Source organism: Desmodus rotundus, chromosome 6, assembly GCF_022682495.2.
Source record: "Desmodus rotundus isolate HL8 chromosome 6, HLdesRot8A.1, whole genome shotgun sequence".
NCBI lineage: Eukaryota > Metazoa > Chordata > Mammalia > Chiroptera > Phyllostomidae > Desmodus > Desmodus rotundus.
Window position 1 is genome coordinate 157,345,906 of NC_071392.1, and position 19,693 is coordinate 157,365,598.

A 19,693-nucleotide genomic window follows, 5' to 3' on the forward strand; every position below is an offset into this window, starting at 1 on the left:
TCAAACCTAACTACACAGCAGAGAACACACACACACACAGGGGAGAAACCCCATGAATGTGACGAATGTGGGAAATCCTCCTCCGGTAAGTCAGCCCTATGTGTCCATCAGGAGAAGCACCCGGAAGAGAAACCCTATTAATGCACTGAGTGTGGGAAACCCTGCTGCCATAAGTCAGCCCTAATCATACACCCCGAATCTCCTACAGGGGAGAAGCCCCATGAATGTGACGAATGTGGGAAGACCTTCCGTGTGAGGTCAAGTGTCACTGAAACATCAGAAACTTCACACAGGCTTGAAATCCTATTCCTGTAATGAGTGTGGTAATCCCTTCACTATGAATTGGATCTTCATTGTACATCAAAAGGGCGCGCACGGGGGAGAAACACTACAGATGCAATAAATGTGAGAAGCCCTACAAAATGTTAGCCTTCACTCACCCCCAGAAAACTCTCACAGGGAGAAGCCGCGTGAATGTGAAGAATGTGGGAAAGCCTTCCACATGAAATCAACCCTAAGAATACACCCAAGAGCTCACGCTGCGGAGAAACCCTTTAAACGTAATGAGTGTGAACAGCCACTGTGTGTGAAGTCTCTTCTGAATGTTCCTCAGAGCGGGCACACGGGACAGAAACCCCACGTAGGTAACAAGGGCAGGAAAGCCTTTTCTGCAAAGTCCAACCTCACTGTCCATCAGGACACGTTCAGGAGGGAAACCCTATGAATGTAACGAATGTCCAAAACCCTTTCGCCTTCAGTCAGCTCAAACCGTACACTGGAGGACTCTTAAAGGGGAGAAACCCTACAAATGTATCGAATGTGGGAAACCCTTCTATATGAAGTCAGCTGTCGGTCAACACCAGAGAATACACCCAGGGGAGAAGCCATATGAATGGGATAAATGTGGGGAATCACTCCAAGTCAGCCTTAAGCATACATCGGAGAACTCACACAGGAAGAGAAACCCTATAAACGCAGTGAATGGCAGCAATCTTTCTGTATGAAATCGCACCTCACTGTACATCAGAGAACCCACGCAGGCATGAACCCCTTCGCATGTAACGAATGTGGGAAAAGTTTTTATGTGAAGGCCAACCTCACTAGTCATTAGAGAACTCCCCCAGGGAAGGAGCCCTATGAACGTAAGAGATGTGGGGAATCCTTCCGAATGAAGTCAACCCTCACAGCGCACCAACGGACACGGGAGAAGCCCGACACGTGTAAGAGATACGGGAAATCCTTCCACGAAAACTCCACTCTCACTAAACATCAGGCAGGTCCCACAAGAGGGATGCCCTGAACACAGGTGGAAAATCCCGTGTTAAGTCAAACTGTGTTGCACCGTAGAGACCTCACGGGAGAAACCTGTGAATGTAGTAACGGGATACTCCATTCTGTGCAAATGGGTCTGGGTGACATCAGAAAACACGCATGGGGAGGGGCTCCCCACGGATGGAACGGCCATCGGAAAACCTGGGTTGTGCCTGACTGAATAGCAGAGCAGTCTGCGGGGAGAGATCCCTGCAAATGCCCTGTGCTTCAGCACCCACCTACGGGTCAGAGATATGCTTCAGAGGGATCACGGGGAGAAGAAACACAGAGGATAAAACAAGAGTATAAACACACTTAAGACTCATAACTGCCACATCAGGTATTGATATCAGAGTGAAAACATATACGTATTTAATATGCACGGAAGCTTTCAAGAAAAGAACTTTGTTTTAAGAGAAAGGAGATCGTCAGTGGATGGAAGAGCATATGCCAAGGAAATGGTATTCGTGCCGAGCCTGAGTATCCCGCTCAGCGTCTCAGTCACCGAAGCTGGAAAAAGTGCACCTGTGCGGTGAAATGATGGGGTGCCTCACTTTAACCAGGTGATCAACGGTGGCATTATTAGCAGCGACACTGTGTGTTTTACGAGATGCAGTTGGAAGTACGTAAGTTGTAGTGCGGACCTAACCAAGTCTTATTCAACAGTTTACAGCAAGGGTGTCAGACTCATTTTCACCGGGGCCACATCAGCCTCGTGGTGGCCTTTAAAGGGCTGAATGTAGGACTTTAGGACTGTATAAATGTAACTGCTCCTTAACAGATAAGCGAGAGCTCAGCGCTGCAGCCGGGTAGAAACAAGGTGCCGGGCTGGGTAAAACAAGGTGGAGGGCCGGATTCAGCCCACGGGCCTTGTGTTTGCCGCCTGTGGTTTACAGGGAATGCAGGAGAGACAGGAACAGCTTTGCAGAGAAAACAATCTGACAAGAAAACAATCTGAATGTGGGACAAAGATAAGACAGCTGGCCTCTTCAGAAAAGGCAATGTCATTAAAACAAACAAACAGAAAGGTAAGGGACTGTTTTTCCTTCAAAGGGACTGAGACAAAAATCAAATGCAGTGCAAGAACTTTGATTGGATCCGACAGACCTCCATGCAGAGTTCGGGGAGTTGGGTGGGATGGGTGTGGGATGACAGCAGGGGATCTGAGCTGGCTTTGTAAGTGTGGTCACTGCGGTCACGGACTGCAGTGTCTGCTCTCGGACCGGCGTGCAGAATACAGACCCACGTGCTGCCACCACGTCGGCAGCTCGGCACCGGCTCAGGGAAAGTGCACACGTACACAGATGGAGCCTCTGCGCTCTGTAAAACTCGAGTGAAAACACTTGTATTTTAGCAAGCGTCCAACCTCGCGGTGGGCACGTGGGTGTTCACTGTATTTTCCTTAGAAGAGTTCCGACATGTTTTGCTAAGGGCTTCGGGAAAGTGCCATGCCACTCACCCGTTCTCTCGCTGGGTTTTCTCTGGCCCATCTGAGCAGTTACTCCCATCGTTACCCACCCGCTGTCAGTCAGACAGACAGGGCCTTTTTAAAGCGTGCCACTGTCTCGGGTGCAGCCGGTTTAAGGGAAGCACGCCGACGAAGTGCCCAGGCCTGGCACAGCCGTGCGCACAGCACGGCCTGTGAAGGTAGTGCCCATCACACTCCGAGTAGTGCTGGGTGTAGAAAACACCCCTCCCTGTCCTACCCCCGAGGGGGGCACAGGTTTCTCTGAGGTACAGGGTGTACAGCCCAAGCTGTGGGAGCCCGGGAGCCCCTGCATCGCAGGGCTGTGATGGTTTCCTTGTGGCAGGCGGGCAGGCTGCGCTCAGCTTCCTCCTGCCTGGGGAGACTCCTCAAGGCCCCTGTTTCCTGTTCTCACCCGGACTGTTTGGGGTTGGGCATGTGACCGAACTTGGCCAGGAGCATGTTTAGGGAAGCATTCTGGGTGGTTGGGGGGACAGGTCTCCTTGTCGATGGCCCTGAACGGAAGGGCATCGCCCACACAGGCACTAGCGTGGGCTGCACCGTGTGAGTCGGGGCTGCTGGTCTGAGTTTGGCAGCAGAGTTGTGGGGCTGGAGAGTTGTGGGCAGTGACCACACGGAGCGGGCAGTCGACTGGCACCGAAGCTGCATCGGAAAGACCTGCGGGCAGGAGTTTTCCTCGCACTCGGTGCTCTACGGCACCCTGACACTGCAGACGTCACACTTTCCACATTGCGTAGTTCAGAACTGTTAGGCACAGCAACTGGGGGCAAGAATGAGCTTTTTTTAAAAAGAAAGTGACTCAGTAACTGCTTTGTGCCCTGTAAATGTTCATGCAGTGTTAACTGTAAATTAATGTAAAATTTCCAAGAAACATTATTTTTGGTTTGAAAGAAATGGAGCACAGGAAATTTCCTTCTGGAACCAAGCTGCGTACTAAGTAGTCTTTCTCTTTATGTGAAACAAGTAAACTTTTAAAGGAATGATCCCTGGGTCTTTCCCCACTTTTCCTTGACTGGAAGTGGCTCGATGAAGGCGTCGGATTTTCCTTTTCCTGAGGAATTGCGAGGGGTCCTTACGCCATCTCGTTAACCTGTCTTTTTGTCTCGGATTGGAAACACTGTCTTCACCATGGACTCTGGTGTCATTTGCACTGGCTTTGCTTTCTGCCCGCTCAGCGTCCTGCCCTCACCCTCCCGGGAGCGGAGGCCCAGGCACGGGCACATTCCCTGGCGGCCAATCACAGCCCCTGTGCTTTCGGCCCAGTGTAGTTGTTCCTGGGATGGACCAGACTGAGGGTCGGTGTTGCTGGTTCACTAGCTGTCCGTACTGGGGAGACAGAATCCTAGGTTTCCCTACGCTGCCGCTTTTAGGGAAGCTACTTCCCATCGATACTTGAGCGCCCCCGTGTACTGGCCCAGGTAGATGTTATCTTCTCATCGGCCTTGGGATAAGCTGCTGTCATTCCAGAGCTCTGGGGCCCTGTAGGGGGAGTAATATTTGGAAACTAGATCTGGGCACACGTTTTTTTCGGAATTAAAATAGTGCACATTTCATTAGGAATTTAATCTTTTAAACTGAGCTAATGTTTTCTATTAGGCTTGCTATTGAGTCTACTGACACTGTTGTTAGATTGCAAAGATTCTTAGTGGGCTCCTCTGCTGTCTTGCTCAGACTCTCACTAGCCGCTTGGGCACGAGGCTTGAGGACCACACAGGTTGCGTTCGGAGGAAATTCCTGCCGGTCACATGTGGTTGGCCCATCCCGTGTCGGCATCGGGTCGGCTGAATGGGGACAGGGGAGTGGTCTCGTGTGCTATTCCAGACAAACGCTGGTCCCGGGAGGGAGGCCGGCCCTCTTCTGCGACATCATCCAGGGAGGTTTCCCTGTTCCTGCTACTCTTCCATTCGTGAAAGCAGGGTCAGTGAAATAGCTCACGGGCCAGCGTTGGCCTGCTGCCTCGCTCTGCACAGACTGAGCTAAGGGTGGTCTTTACATCTGTCATTTCTTTTTAATCAAAAGAATATTTGTGGTGTGAGATGTGTCTCAAATGTCAGGTCCCAGTGTCCCTCTGTAACAAAGCTTACCCGTGCTCGGCCAGGCCCGTGTACCTGTGTCCCGGGGGCACTGTGCGGGGACAGCGGGAGGCAAGTGGCTGCCAGAGGCTGGGTGGTGCTGTCCTTGTGCTCGGGGTGGTGGCCAGCTCACCAGCACGACAGCAGTCACGGTGCAAGGAAAGGGGGAGAGGCCCTGCACACACCGTCCTCTGCTGAGAATGCGTCTCTCAAGAAAATCTGGAGTGTGGGCTCCACACCCCGTTGAGCTTCCCAGCTGTGGATGGTGTGGTGTGCTGCCTCTGTGTCTGTTTTCTTCTGGAATTAATGTTCACTGGGGCATCCACAAGTCTCGGTTGATAACCAGCAGCAGAGCGGTGCGATCCCTCGTTCCTGCTCCTCGGGGCGGTTTCAGGCACGTGGTACCGAAGAGAAAGGCTGTCCCTAACGGGGAAGAGCCCCCTTCCGGACTGATCCTCTCCTCTGGGCACTTGATATGGGTCACCGGAAGTGCCACCTGCATCCAGGGAAACGTGCCCGCTCACCCCAACGGCATGGCTTCGGAGCGCAAGTCTGCAGGATGACCCTGTGCTCGTCTGCCCGCCCGAGCTGGCCCGAGGGGCTGCTCCAGTGAAGCCCTTCTTTCCTGTCCCGGGAAGGCCCCACGGTGGACAAGAACGTGTGTAGTGTAGAGAACGATTCCAGTCCAAGTTTTCTCCACCTGCCATGATGGTGTCTGGCTGCCAACACCTCCCCCATGAAGAGCCGTATCTGTCTTCCTGCAGAGCCGGCTCCCGTTTAGTTTCGTTCCCTGGCCGGGGCCCTGCTCGCTCTTCTGTGGCATCCCTGAGTTGGCCATGGAAACAAGCCCGCAGCCCATGCCAGTTCCTCAGTTTGGCAGGAATCAGACTTTAAATGCAAGGAAGGGAAAGCAGCTTGTTCGTGATGTAGTTACCTCTGTGATGAGAGAAAAAAGCAGCCTAACTTTAAGTGTGTTTCCTTGGTACTGGGAGGTGCTCCATAAAGCTGCCTGTCTGTGGGTGCAGACATGTCACTGAGGATGCAGCCCCCTTTGGGAGCCCGACTGGGTGCCCCCGCCAGGTGGACTGAGACGGAACAGACAGGGGAGGGGGGCTGTGGCCTCAGACAGCACACGGCCATGGCAGCAGCTATTGACCCAACTCTCCACTGACCGCGGGGGGATTGAAAACATGGGGGGACCTCCCCTCCACCTGCCAGGAAGGGCTGATCTCCTGCGCAGCCTGTGAAAGGCCCCCTCAGGGCTTCTGACCCGCTCACAGCATGAATTGCGAGGGCCCTGTGTTCACAAGGCGAGCACTCGGGTGATGTCGGTTTTTGGTCCTTGCTGCCTGGTGGGGACACTGACCTGGCGCCTCCTCTCACCAACTCAGGCCTGTGTGTCCTACACGCTCGCCAGAAGAGTCCAGCTTTTCAACATGGCCTTCCGTCAGCTCTAAGACCAACCGTGACTGAGACATAAACACATGGCGACAAACTGCACGGCCAGGCTACTGAAGGGGCGGCTCCGGGGCAGCCCCTGAGTGTGCAGGCTCTCTGTCGGAGGAGAATGTGGCCAGCCGCGGGGACTTTTCAGACATTTCACTTGAAACGCATACTGTGGGTTTAAGTGACAATGATGACACATGGCTCCCACACCGAACTCTATAACCTGCCAGACCTCTCGGTCCTGATCCGTGGCACACTCCAGCCACCTCGAAGAACGTGGAGGAGGGTGTGAGCAACGACACAGGCGCCAAGGGTGGTGGAAATATACGAGAAACGTGGCCGCTCATCTCAGTGGCGAGGGATGAGATAGAGGCCATCGGGCTCCAGGCTCTGGGCTCCAGAAAGCAAACTAAAGTAGGTCCTTACCTTACACCGTGTGTTGTCAGCTAACATTGTAGCAATGATGCATGAGTGAAAAAAATGAACCAAAACAAAACTCATCCGTGCTTTATAAAAAAGAAGACTGTATCAGGTTCCAGAGGTCCTTAGGTCAATGATGTAACAATTCAAGGAAACATACACGCTTAATTGTTTCTAATTTCAAGCTACTTACATCAAAATTTAAAGAAAATAAATCTCTATATCAACACCTCGAAATAAATGATTTCCCTAAAGTCCACTTCTCAATTGTGTATCTCCTAAAAAAGTGTAACTTGCTATCTCCAGTTATCACTAACAGAGCAACCTACATCCACTTGCTTAAAAATAAATGCAGTCTTTCACAAAAGAAACAATCCAGAGGTGAAGTGGCTACAATGCTGGTTGGTTCAGCGGCTTCAGCGTCATCAACCAGGCCCCAGGTCCCTCCAGTCTCCCCGCTGTGTCACGCTTCAATGGCCTTCATTGATGGAACGTCACCAGGCATCACAGCTCGACAAGAAGCGTTCAGCACCAGATTCCACGTCACCCTTCAGGATTCCTTGAATCTTGGAGGAAACCTTCTCCAGGAATAACCTGTCAGATATGTCCTTTGTACGTGTCTAGAACTGGGTCCTATGACCCCTCCATCTCTTGTGATAAGAGACGGATTTTCATTAGTGGCTGAAACTGATCAGGATCTACCCCCCATTCCATAAGGAGAAATGGCTCCCCAGACTCTGCCACCAGATAGCAAGGAGCAGGTGACGAGGGTGGTCATACAACAACATCATCCACAAACCCATGGGAACCCATAAGTTCATCCACTCAGGACCCGGAAGGGGTAGAGCACAACCTTTAAAAGTACTGTTATAGCTGATAAGAATACAGATAACTGCTAAGTTACATTGTATGGTGGTCTGCACGCTTTCATTTGTGTAGACATCCAAATAATAATAGGTGAAAAAAAAATAGATACAAATTAGAAAAACAAATACATAAAAATGGAAATATGTTGAAACTGTATAGAGTTCAATGAATACTTCAGTTGTTTCTCAGTACTGGAGACTCCTGGAACAATTTAAAATTAGCTATGCGGTTTCCTATCTATTTTATACATAATTTGTACATCTTGCTGACTCAGATACAGTGGGTGACATTATTAAAAACACTGACTTCTGTATGGAAGAATCAGTTCCTTAACAGGCCAAATACGTTTGTAAGTGCTGGGGAAGAGCACAAGAGGAAGCGTTCTCCCTGCCTATCGCACAGTGGTTCAATGGCAGTGCGTATCAGGCGCTAACACAGTGGTGCTATTTAAAACGAGTAACCTTGTTATGTGGCTTACAAATTATACCAGTAAAGACACAGTGCCTTTTCAAACCTGACTGAGAACGAACACACAATTCCTATAACGCACCTAAAAAGCACGCAAGCAAACAAACTCATACATTCTCGGGAGACACTCGCATGTGAGTTTAATGCAGGTTAATGCGGCTGTGCTGCTGTCTTGGTTAGTTACCCGACTTTACAGCTTCTGTTTACACAAGGAGCACATTTATTCACATGTCCTTTTTTGACAAAAAGAAACCCTTATATCAAAAACATAACTTTCAGTATTGACAATTTCCAAAGGGGTGTGTCTCCCACATTCCATGGAACGACAACTGCCCCTTGGCGTGAATTCCCTGATGTGTAACAGCCCAACCATGCAAAGGTACGCCGTCTCCGCGTTTATAAACGTTAGTCCCGTACAGTCCGGTGTCCAAGAAGTCACGCAGTCTGGTCGCAGTCGCGCCCTCTACCCTGTGGCCGTCCAGACTACACGTGTGACTCACGCACAGAGGCTGGCCCCCACTCCCCACGGGCACTCGGACTCACAGGGGCAGGAGAGCCTCACGCAGGACACCGAGAAGGTTCTCTGCGGTAACGCGAGGTCTGACTTCAGAGAAGCCTGCCCACGTCGAGCACGTTCACAGTCCCTCTCCGATGGACTCGCTGATGGCTGTTGAAGGCGGATTTGTGGTAGAATTTTTTCCCACATTCGTTACATTCATAGGGCTTCTCTCCTGAGTGAGTTCTGTAGTGGACGGTGAGGTACGACATTCGAGAGAAGGCTTTCCCGCACTCGTGACATTCAAAGGGCTTCTCCCCCGAGTGGATCCTGTGGTGGATGGTGAGGTAGGACATCTGGGAGAAGAACTTCCCGCACTCGTAGCACTCGTAGGCCTTCTCTCCCGTGTGCGTCCTCTGGTGCCTGTTGAGGGCGGAGTTCTGGCAGAAGGTCTTCCCGCACTCGTGGCACTCGTAGGGCTTCTCCCCCGAGTGGATCCTGTGGTGGATGGTGAGGTAGGACATCTGGGAGAAGAACTTCCCGCAAATGTAGCACTCGTAGGGCTTCTCCCCTTTGTGGATCCTGCGGTGCCTGCAAAGGGCGGAGTTCTGGTAGAAGGTCTTCCCGCACTCGTTGCACTCGTAGGGCTTGACTCCTGAGTGAGTCCTGTGGTGGATGGTGAGGTACGACAGCTGGGAGAACAACTTCCCGCACTCGTTGCACTCGTAGGGCTTCTCCCCGGTGTGCACCCGCTGGTGTCGCATGAGGGCGGAGTTCAGGTAGAAGGTCTTCCCGCACTCGTTGCACTCGTAGGGCTTCTCCCCCGAGTGAGTCCGGTAGTGCACGGTGAGGTACGACAGGCGGGAGAAGAACTTCCCGCACTCGTTGCACTCGTAGGGCTTCTCCCCCGTGTGCGTCCTCTGGTGCGTCGTGAGAGTGGACTTGCGGCAGAAGCACTTCCCACACTCGTTACACTTGTAGAGCTTCACGCCCGTGTGGATTTTGTGGTGGTCGTTCAGCGCGGACTTCTGGGAGAAGGTTTTGCCGCAGTCGTGGCAAACGTAGGGCCTCTCCCCGGAGTGCGTCCTCTGGTGCTGCGTGAGGTGCGTCTTCTGGCAGAAGGACTTCCCGCAGTAACCGCACTCGTAGGGCCTCTCTCCCGAGTGAGTTCTCTGATGCTGGATGAGGTGCAGCTTCTGGTAGAAGGTCTTCCCGCACTCGTTACACTCGTAGGGCTTCTCCCCGGTGTGCGTCCTCTGATGGACGGTGAGCGTTCCCTTTTGGCAGAAGGATTTCCCACACTGGTCACATTCGTAGGGTTTCTCCCCCGTGTGCGTCCTCTGATGTATGATGAACTTCGACTTTTTGCAGAAGGATTTCCCGCATGCGCTGCACTCAAAGGGCTTCATCTCCATGTGAGCTGCTGGGTGGACGCTGAGGTCGGACATCTGGAGAAAGGCCATTTCCGATGCATTCCACTCATAGGGCTTCTCCTCCATGGGAGTCACGAACACTGGATCCTTCCGAAAGGCTTTCCGGCATTCGATATACTCAAAGGGTTTCTCCACAATACGGATGTTCTGATAAATACTTTCTTCATTTAGAGTATAAGCTTCCCCATTTTGACTAAATCCGTAAGCTCTCTCTCCGGGGTGCGTTTCCTCCAGCTTCGCGTGGAGAAGCGACTCCCCGCACGCACTGCACTCACTGGGCTTCGCCCTCGCGTAGCTCCCGTCACGGCTGATGTATTCGGGCGTGGGCTTCAAGCTCCTTCCGCACGAGTCGCATTTATAGGGTACTCTCCTCGGAGGAACAGGGTTTGTCCCCACACTGAAGGTCTTGCCAAGGAGAGTAACCCTCTCGTCAATCAGGGTTTCGTTGTTGACGGACGCAGCCTGCCTCGGACATTTGTCCTCACTTTCCCGGACTATCTCTGTCACATCAGCTCTCCAGACTCCTGCAAGGAGGCAGAATTAACCAAATTTTGTCCCTCTTCCTACATAAGATAGGGAGTGAGACACACACAAGCATTTAATTCCAGCACAGATACTAGCTTCACAGATGAAAAAAACTCCATGCATCCCTCCCCCCCCTTACTCTTTGGTCTGGAATCACACACACACACAGGCTCCAGTGGTAACAGGAGGGGGAATAAACTGACAAGAACACAAGCACCTGTGGTCTTTATTACCTTACAAGGCCCTGTTTGACCTGGATATGGAAGGTGAAAGAGGAACTCAGAGCGGTGGTCAGCGGACAGGGTGCCCGCTGAATGCCAGGAGTGAGGGCACTCCCCCCAAGTGGGGACAAGTGACAGGGCAACAAGGAGAGCTGGGGACAAGGAGGTCGTAAGATCTCTCCAAGGACGGACCTGCTCTGGAGGAGGAAGAGCAGAGCTTTACAGGGTGGTTTCCTGTCAGCTGGGAGAGGCGTGGCAGCCCAGGGCCCTGTCACCTCGCACTCAGAGGCCTGTGGCAGCACTGTGACTAGTCTAGATCCTTCCAGACTAGTTGGCTTTTTTTTTTCCAGATTCCACACAGTAGTGCCAAACACACTGACACCTAAATCCCCTCGTGGTTAGAGTAACAGCCCTGCAACCAGGGCTCCACGGCTAACTCTGTTCCTCTCGAAGGAGAGTCCCAGGGGCAGGTGTGTCCAACAGGGAGTGTGCAACGACCGCAAAGCAGGTCGCCCTTTCCTGCGTTTTGGGTTTCTTAACTATTCTAGTGGTGTGACCACCTAAACAGAACTCATGCTGACCAGGAACTCTGGTAGGTGACCCAGGGCAAGTTCCCAACCTGCTGTCCGACTCAGCAGCGTCCTGGCGACAGGCAGACAACACGGCACCTGCTTTGTGGGGCTGTTGTGGGATCACGCAAGTCAGTACGTACGATGCGCCAGGAACAGCGTCTGGCACCACATGCGAGCCCCGCAGGTTTGTTTAGTGGTTATTTTCCCCATTTTCAGTCTCTGGACACTCACTGTCCTGGACCTTGTGTCTGTGGCCTGCATGCCACTGCCACTTAGGTGGACGCGAATGGCACTTCCCTGTCCCGAGTCTCATTCAACGTACAAACGTTAAAAACTGGACTCAACTGCTCCAAAAATTGTGACCTTTAGTTTTACTCATCTCACAAATTTTTAGACTAACTTGACTATTGTGCTTGCTCTTATCCACATCAAAACCTACAACTCCCACGAGTCCACTGTCAAAACAGCAACAGATAAAAATCTGAGAAAGAATCCTCTCGCCACCTCGATTTACAGCGAGAACCCAAACTGGGATTATCCTAGTCTACTGAGACCATTCCTGCTCCAGGAAAACCGACCCCTCCAACCCCTGGGCAGAGACGGTCGTCAGACGCAGCCAAGGAGGAACAGTCTGGAGGAGGTGGCTGGCACTGTGCACCACGCCCCTCCGCAGCATGTTTGAGAGAGCCCACCTTCACGTTCAGCCCCAAGTCTCTGCTGCTGCTGGGTCCCTCAGGCCGCCTGACTTCCAGCCTCAATGGACTCAAAACCTACTTCTCAGGGGGTCCCTACGCTTTATGGAAACACTTCTCACATCCTTTCTCATCTCCAGTAGCTCCATCTTCCCTTAAAGTTGAAGACAGTCAGTCTCTGTGCAACCACATCAGTACACAGTGGCCCAGCCTTGCAGGGGGACACCAACGGCCCGTGTGAAACGCTGACTTTCACATTACTCCAGCTGGCTCTGTTCTCTTTTCTTAACCAAAACCCCAAACCCGTCTCTTAGAAAGTATGGCTCTTTTTCCTATTTCTTTTGAACCCCTAAATAGAAACCAGAGATGCTGTCCTTAGTCTGAGTCCTGTGGGCGGGTGTCCTTCAAGTACCTGCAGAATGTGGGAATGTGACCTACACACACACATTCAGAGACGATTACCTGTGAAGTATTTCTGAACGATGGACAAGAAAGTTCTGCCACCTGCCTGGCTCCCATGTAATCAAAGGGCAAATGTGCACCACAGGTTACCTACTACTCGAGGGAGAACACGCTCTACAGGATTCAGATGGGGAGTGGAAAGACGCCCAGGAAAAAAAATTCCATACGTAGCACCAAATACTAGATGCTTTGACCAGGCCTAACGTTTTTAAAGGTGTCACCACGAGTGGAGTCCGAGTTGAAAGAAAGGAGAGACTGGAGTAAGGATGAGAGCTGGGAGGGAAAGTTTGAAAACTTGAGCTCAGACCTAAGGAATGTGTTATCTGGCCAGAGGAGTCGCAGCCCTGACACCTGAGCTGTAGGGACAGCAATCACATGAATGTGGCACGTTGAGGAATTTGGGCTAAGTGGAGTTCGGCTGTGTTTTGGGGAACAACTGAAAATTAATTTTCCCAGCAACACAGGGTGCACACGGCGGTGACCCTCGCAGGGTGAGGAGCAGACAGTCCCTGTAGGAAACTGCAGGAATTGCCGCAGGCTTGTCCTTTGCGACGGGCAGTAAGGGCCACTGGACACCTAACGTGAACACATCCTGCAAATGCGAGCAGAAGGAACACGTGTGTCCCAGGGGATGGGGCGGGCAGACCAGGCACTTGAAACAGACAAGCGGAAACCCAGACTTGGGACAGGAGGAGCCCCTCACAGAGCAAACCACTGAAGGAGGAAGCAGATCCTCCAGCCACATTTATGGAGGGGCTGGGAGGAGCCAGGAGGAAACAAGAGTCACAATTCCTCTTTGTCTGTTGTACTTACTGAGCACCTGCTGTGACAGGACATTGGGAAGGCTCAGGGGACAGGACAGTGAGAGACACAAGACAAAGCCAGTTCCTGTGGTCACCAAACTTAGGAGTGGGCGAGACCCAGAGTTTACGAGGAGAGAAGTGCCTGGATTTTGGTTCTGGGAGGGAAGCATGGGAAAGCTCTACAAACCGCAGTTTTTGTGGGGAAGGAAGATGCCTTTGGGAGTCAGGAAGCTAGAGCACACAGGTAACATCTGCAGTCACTTCCAGAGGTTTGGGACCGTTAAAATCCCTGGGAAAGCATGCCAGTTACCAGCAACCTCCCCAGTGCCTCCACCGACGCACCTGGCCACCTCCGAGGCAGGAGCTCTCCTTCCACCCACGGCTCTTCCCCTTGCTCCAACTTGATGATAACTTCCGGTTTGACAACCTGACACCCTGTTAATAGAAACAACGGGAACTTGAGCCCAGCTGCTGGGCTTCCACCTGCTTCTGCCTGAGCGAAGTGCTGCCTGACGGGCTGCACAGCCCAGGTGCCCAGCTGGGCTGTGTCAAACTTAAGGCCATTCACCGGGGCGCAGACCAGAGTGTCCTGCCTGGTGCCCAGAGCCCGTGACTCACACTTTCCCATCAGAGTCAGAGCCCGTGAATGGGAGGGAAATCCCCTTCCCTTGCCAGCTGGGGCGCCCGCCCCACCCACACCACTCACCCACGGAGACCAGGTGGCTGTAGTTCTCCAGCATCACGTCCCTGTAGGTTGTCTTCTGCTCGGGGTCCAGCTGCTGCCACTCCTCCTGGGTGAAGTCCACGGCTACGTCCCTGAACAACACTGGCCCCTGCAACAGCAGCGTGATGGGAACCGGATGACACAGAGAGGGCGCCCGGGGCCAGGGGCCGGCCAAGCCCACAGGTAAAGTCAACTACGAACACCATACACCTTTTACGTCACGGGTCGTGGGCGGAAATCGAGCTGTCAGACAGACACTGGGAGGAGTTCGTTCAGCATACAACACAAGGCGCTGCCCTGCACAGTGAGCCAGGAACAAGGCTGGCTGCGGGGGACACAGGCCGGCAAGCACTGGCCTGAGGGACACTCGTGGGGGCACAGGGCACACTTTGCCCCTTCGCTTTGCTTCCAGAACCCGAGCAGTGCTGGTTTTGCTCCTGCTCAGGCGCCTTCGCCGGCCCATCTACTCCACGTCATCCTGAGCAGGAGCCCCGGGCTCTGCTCTCGTCCTGCTACTCTTTGCCATGTGCACTCACCCTCTGATGGCGGCCCCACCTGGCCTCCTGGCTTTGATCACCATATGAATATTGACGTCTCCTAAATTTATATCGCCAGCCTGGACTCCACTCTTAACTTCTAGGCACATAGGTCCCAGGTCATAAACTCAATGTGCCCGAAACTCAGCTGCTGTTCCTGTCCAAACCTGGTCCTCTGACAGCTTCCCCAAAGAGCCAGCCTGCAGTGCTTGCCACAGCTGCCACAGCGACAAGCAAGCCAGGCAACATCCAGCCCCGTTTCGCGTTTTACTGCACAGGCAGCCCAAGGCAGGTCTGCCTGCGGCCACCACCGGAACCCTGGGCGCCCGCTCGCAAACGGCAACACGGTGAGCGTTCCGAATGACGTTTGGTTTGGGGACATGGTGCCGGCTTGCCCGAGTGCACTTCAGGCGTAAGGAGAAGGGGAGACTGCACTGTTCTTCTTCTCGCTTAAAACAAGCAGCTCTGTGAGCAGCTTTAAGAAAGTGGGGTTTCAGAAAACCTGGATAACACATTAGGAAACTGGTAAGAACCGCAGATACTCGGATGTTTAGGTTAGTTACAAATGGAATGGGAGCAACTGCTGACGGTGGTTTAAAGACCCCTAAGCACGGGGACCATCCAGAGACGGCTTCGTGATCTCAGCAGCAGAACTGTCTGGACGTTTCCACACGAGCCGGAACATCTCACGTGGGAGGGAGAACGCTTGGCGACCATCTCAGTCACCACCTTGTCCGAGCCAGCTTTCCCTGCGCACAGTGCCGCTTGCGCCCCTGCAGTGGGGGAGGGGCACACGTCTCCTTACCTTTCTGAGAGGCCTTTCCTGACTGGTCAGGAAAGAAGCGAGCACTGAAACTCCATTGGCAATGACCAAGAGAAAGAGTAGCCCCCAGGGGATGGTGAGTGACAAAGACCCAGGAGAGTGTGAGCCACGGGCTCAGAGTGTCAGAGGTGTCACAGGCCACACAGGGAACAGCGGGACCTGCTGGGCCAAGGACTGCAGTCCCAGGACTCCCGAGCCAGTCGAGAGCCCTCCTCCACATCAGGAGGAAGAAAGACAGTCTCAGACATGCAGACCTCCAGAGTCAGGTGGCAGCATACACCCTGCGTGGCCCGTTCAAAGAAAGATGTGGCGCTCCAGAGCCGGAAAGGGGAAGACAATGAACAGACAGAAATGGAAGAATCACCAGACCAACGAATGCCTCCCTCCCGCCCACCACCATGAAAGACACTGCACCCAGGACTCACCGAAGGGGGCCTCTTCAACTAGGAATCCCACCCATGCAAACTTGCTCATTTGGGGACGTTAAAAAAAATACAAAGCACTCAATTTCTCAAAATGAAAATATTACTGGATTATGTGGCAATCCTGGTGATAAAGTAAAAAGACAGGTAAACTTGGAAGAAAATGTTTACTAATATGACCCAAATTGGAAAAATATATAAACACTTAAGACTATAAGTCAGCAAGAAAACAAAACAGTATCGTGATAGAATGCCCAGCAGTGGACACGAACAGGCACGTCATGTGGACCTGGAAATGGGCCAGTCTGCAAAGGCCAGACACACTGTGTAGTTCTGAATATCTGACGTTCTGCAAAGTGCAAAACCACACAGACGAAAAAGATTGGCACTTGTCAGGGTCGGGGAGGGAGGGAGAAACAGGTGGCACCCAGGGGACCTTAGGGTCCTGCAGCTATTCTGTATGGCACGAGAACAGTGGATACATGTCACTATACAGTTGTCCGAACCTAAACCGCACGACTCGGAGAGTGACCCTAATGTAAACTACGGACTTCAGATACTGCGGTAGGGACACTGACCCTCCAATTGCAGCGAAGTCCCACACTACTGTGATGTGGTGACGAGGAGCAGCTGAGAGGCAGGGGTGCACGAGAACCCCACTGTCTGCGCAACTTTTCTGTAAACCTAAAACTGCTCTAAAAGCAGTCTATTAATGGGAGAGAAGTTTCTAACTACGTAAAATGTAAACTTCACTCATGACTGAGAGAAAATCTCAAGCTCACAGACATACTGCTGGGGTTCTGGATCAGCGACAACACCCCAAGTTCAACTCCTTTTCTGGCCTCTCACTGGGAGCCCGAGTCCCCTGGACTCCCCCCTCCCCCCGCATTTCATGCCGTTAGCACGAGTGGTCCCTGTCTAATGGGATGCCTTTTTATCGGAGGACTCACTCTCCCAGTGCAAAGGTTTCAGATTCTCTGCAGGACAAAGCCCAAGTGGGGATGGTACTGGCGGCCCCTTGGTCAATCCCGTGTTCACGGCCGTCCCACCGCACTGCCCCCCCAGCAGGCCCTCGTCTGGAGGAAGCAAAGGTTCTTCCTGGCACTTCAGCAGCCACAGTCAGCCACCTCACGCCATCCTCCATGTGAGCACCAGGCCAGCCTCTGCAGCCACTGAGGTCCTGCTCATTTCAGAGCCGTCACAGTCACAAACTGCCCCATCGAACCTGCACCACCACCTCTGCCGAGTGGCTGGGCCACTCCGCTGCCAGGACAGCCACAGCCAGCCTGTGCTCGCCACTGTGGCAGAGCTTCCTGTCTACTGACGGCCAGGGGGTTGGGGGGGTCCTGTGAGCTCCCACTATAACTTCTATGAGTCACCCTCCTCCAAGGAGAATGGAGGCTCCGTGAGGGAAAGAATTGCCTCTTAAGATCATGTCTGAGGAAAGACCTGGTCACAGAAACCGACAAGGAGACTGCAGAAGGGCAAGGTGGCAGCAGTCCTATTGCAGACCGCAGGGGACCTTCCCCAAGTCAGGTTCAGGGTGGGGCTGCACGATAAAACGTGAGTGGGAGATGCAGGATCTGTGCCAGAGACATCACCGCCCGGTCTGCTGTGCAGCCCCAACAGATGATCCAAGAGGCACATGGGAAACTAATTCGAAGGGTGAGAGGGCCATTGCTCCAGATGGTACTCGTTTTACCGCTGGCTTAAGCAGCAAACACAACCTATCTATGGGACGACGACGTTTCAGTCACCAGCAAAGTTACGTGCACTGAGTGTTCCCTGGGCGGTACACCCTTGGCTTACAGGAAGTGCCAGGCACCAATGGGAATGGCTCAGAGCTTGTCCTTCAGGAAGGCTACTCACTATCACAGTGAGACTGTCAACGAGATCTTTAAACCCCGTGACAAATGTGTTTCAGCTGGTTGGTGTAAGTCAAGTAAGGGATGGCATTTGCCACTTTTTGCTACAAATATTAAGAACACGAGGCAAACGTGTACTTTGGCTTTAAGAGCTCTGAAGGGTCATGCTGTCCACACATATGAACACGACAGAAAACGCCTGGCGCTGATCTGCTGCCCCGTGATGTGTCCGAGTACCTCCTTTATCTGGTCTACTTTCCCATTTTAAAGTTTGAACTATCCACCTCTTGAGGTGTATTATAAAACAAACTAGGGAATAAACACGTAACCAGAAAAACTCACCAGAGATTTATTCATTTTCTGCCGCTCTTGGGAAACTGGAAGACTGTGAAAGTGGAGCCAGACCTGGAGAAGGAAAACGCAGCAAAGGAGTTATGTGATCTGGCTGGCTGAGGAAGTACGCTTCCTGTGTAAGAAGGCAGCCAGAAAGTTCCATCAAAGACACCTAGGGGAGACTGTCCCTTTAAACCTAAAGAAGTCACTGGAAGAATGGAAAGGAGACACACCTGTATGTCTGAAACTCCCACATGATTATGTGGCGATTTAGTGGGTGCATTTCTGATTAGAGAATGAGCATCAAAGCCTATTGAAATAATGCTCCATCATTACACATAAGATAAAAAAAGAAATTTTGTTATAGTTATCTTTCTTCCTGTTTTAACAACTTAAGATCATAAAGCCCGCAGGATGCTCTTAGTAAGGAGACACACTCAAGCACAGTTAAGTCTTTAAATTATTTGTACCAACTCCAGTGTGCTGCCCAAAGGATCTCTTACCAAGAAGTTTAACTTAACGGTAATAAAGTGGGGCCAACACCTGGCCTGGGAGTCGTGGTCCTGTCAACAATCCCACCTACAGACAAGTCACCTCCCTTCTCAGGCCCAGTCTCTGTCACCGAGGCAGCACGACGACCCCCTTGCAGACTCAGCCTGCACTGCCCCGTGTGACTGACGCCCTGCACACGGCAGAACCAGGGGGAGTCAGCACACACTTAGATCAGAGAACAGCCCCGTCTGGAACATGAGGAGGACGAGCAGCAGAGGAAGGGGTGTCGGGTGGGCAGGGAGGGGACACGGCACGTCCAAAGCCCAGGCTGTGACACCCTAGTCGCCCAGGAGACCGAGAAGTCACAAGTCCCAGGGGAGCGCCCACTACCAAGCATCCCGCCCCTGCACGCCAGCCCAGACACGAGGGTCTCCGAGAAGTGGCCAACCCTCCCCCGTAGCACACTCGCGTGCCCGCGGCCGGGCGAACCTGCTCACCGCGGCCGAGAAGAGCCAAAACTGCCTCGGGGCCGCAGACGCACGACCTACCCCGGCGGGACTCGCTGATCTGCCCCAAGGCTCCCGAGGCTCCGGGACCAGACTGTTCCTCCGGCGCCTCTCCCCCGGGGTTCCCGCCGCTGCGCCTCCCGAGGCCGCGTCCCCGAGGAGCCGGCTCTGGGCCTGCGGGACAAACTCACTCAGGAGAACGTTCCTTCCGGGACCTCACCGTCCGGCGCGCCTCGGCCGGGCCGCCGCGCTGCAGGCGGGCCCAGCCCGGACCCCGCCGCCGCCGCCGCCGCCGCCACCGCCACCGCCACCGCCACCCAGCTCCTCGAGCCTGGCCCGCGGGCTCCGGAGTCGCCTCGGGGGTCCCCGCTCCAGAATCCGCCCGCCCGAGCGAATCCTGGCCCGCACAGCCTCGCGCCCGCTGGGTGGCGGCCCGACCGGACAGCGTCCAGCCCCGCAGGCCCCGGGATCCTGGCCCAACGGAGGCCAAAGCCTGGGAACCACGGCCAGCGGTGACCTGGGCACAGACAGGAAGCGACAGCAGCGCGGCGGCAGTGCGCGTGCGCGAACACGCACGCAGCCCGAGGTGCACAGGCGCACGAGGACGCCGGAAGTCCGCCTGCCAGGGCACACCCGGGCAGTGGCACAAATACCAGGGCTCTATTTCCCATAAGTCTACGTGCCGTCGAGTTAGGGGGCATCTTAATAGTCATCCAGC

The 19,693-nt window shown here is 53.4% G+C and overlaps 1 protein-coding gene across 1 annotated transcript; it reads right to left on the minus strand.

The window, feature by feature from the left end:
• Positions 1-6,808: 6,808 nt before the first annotated feature.
• On the minus strand, positions 6,809-19,600 carry ZNF12 (zinc finger protein 12). Its single transcript, XM_024577136.4, has 5 exons — positions 19,018-19,600; positions 17,987-18,049; positions 13,981-14,107; positions 13,617-13,709; positions 6,809-10,523 (listed from the first exon to the last, which is right to left on the minus strand). Exons 2-5 carry the CDS (start codon positions 17,999-18,001, stop codon positions 8,677-8,679), a joined length of 2,082 nt encoding a protein of 693 aa, XP_024432904.2. The 5' UTR covers positions 18,002-18,049; positions 19,018-19,600; the 3' UTR covers positions 6,809-8,676.
• Between the last annotated feature and the right edge of the window lie 93 nt (positions 19,601-19,693).

Bases quoted from the DNA above. Each gene is read 5' to 3' on its own strand.
- ZNF12 (XM_024577136.4), bottom strand. The intron at 13,710-13,980 runs GTGAGTGGTGTG...TTCTATTAACAG, and splicing joins CAGCCACCTGGTCTCCGTGG to GGTGTCAGGTTGTCAAACCG. The intron at 10,524-13,616 runs GTGCGTCGGTGG...GCCTCCTTGCAG, and splicing joins CCTGCCTCGGAGGTGGCCAG to GAGTCTGGAGAGCTGATGTG.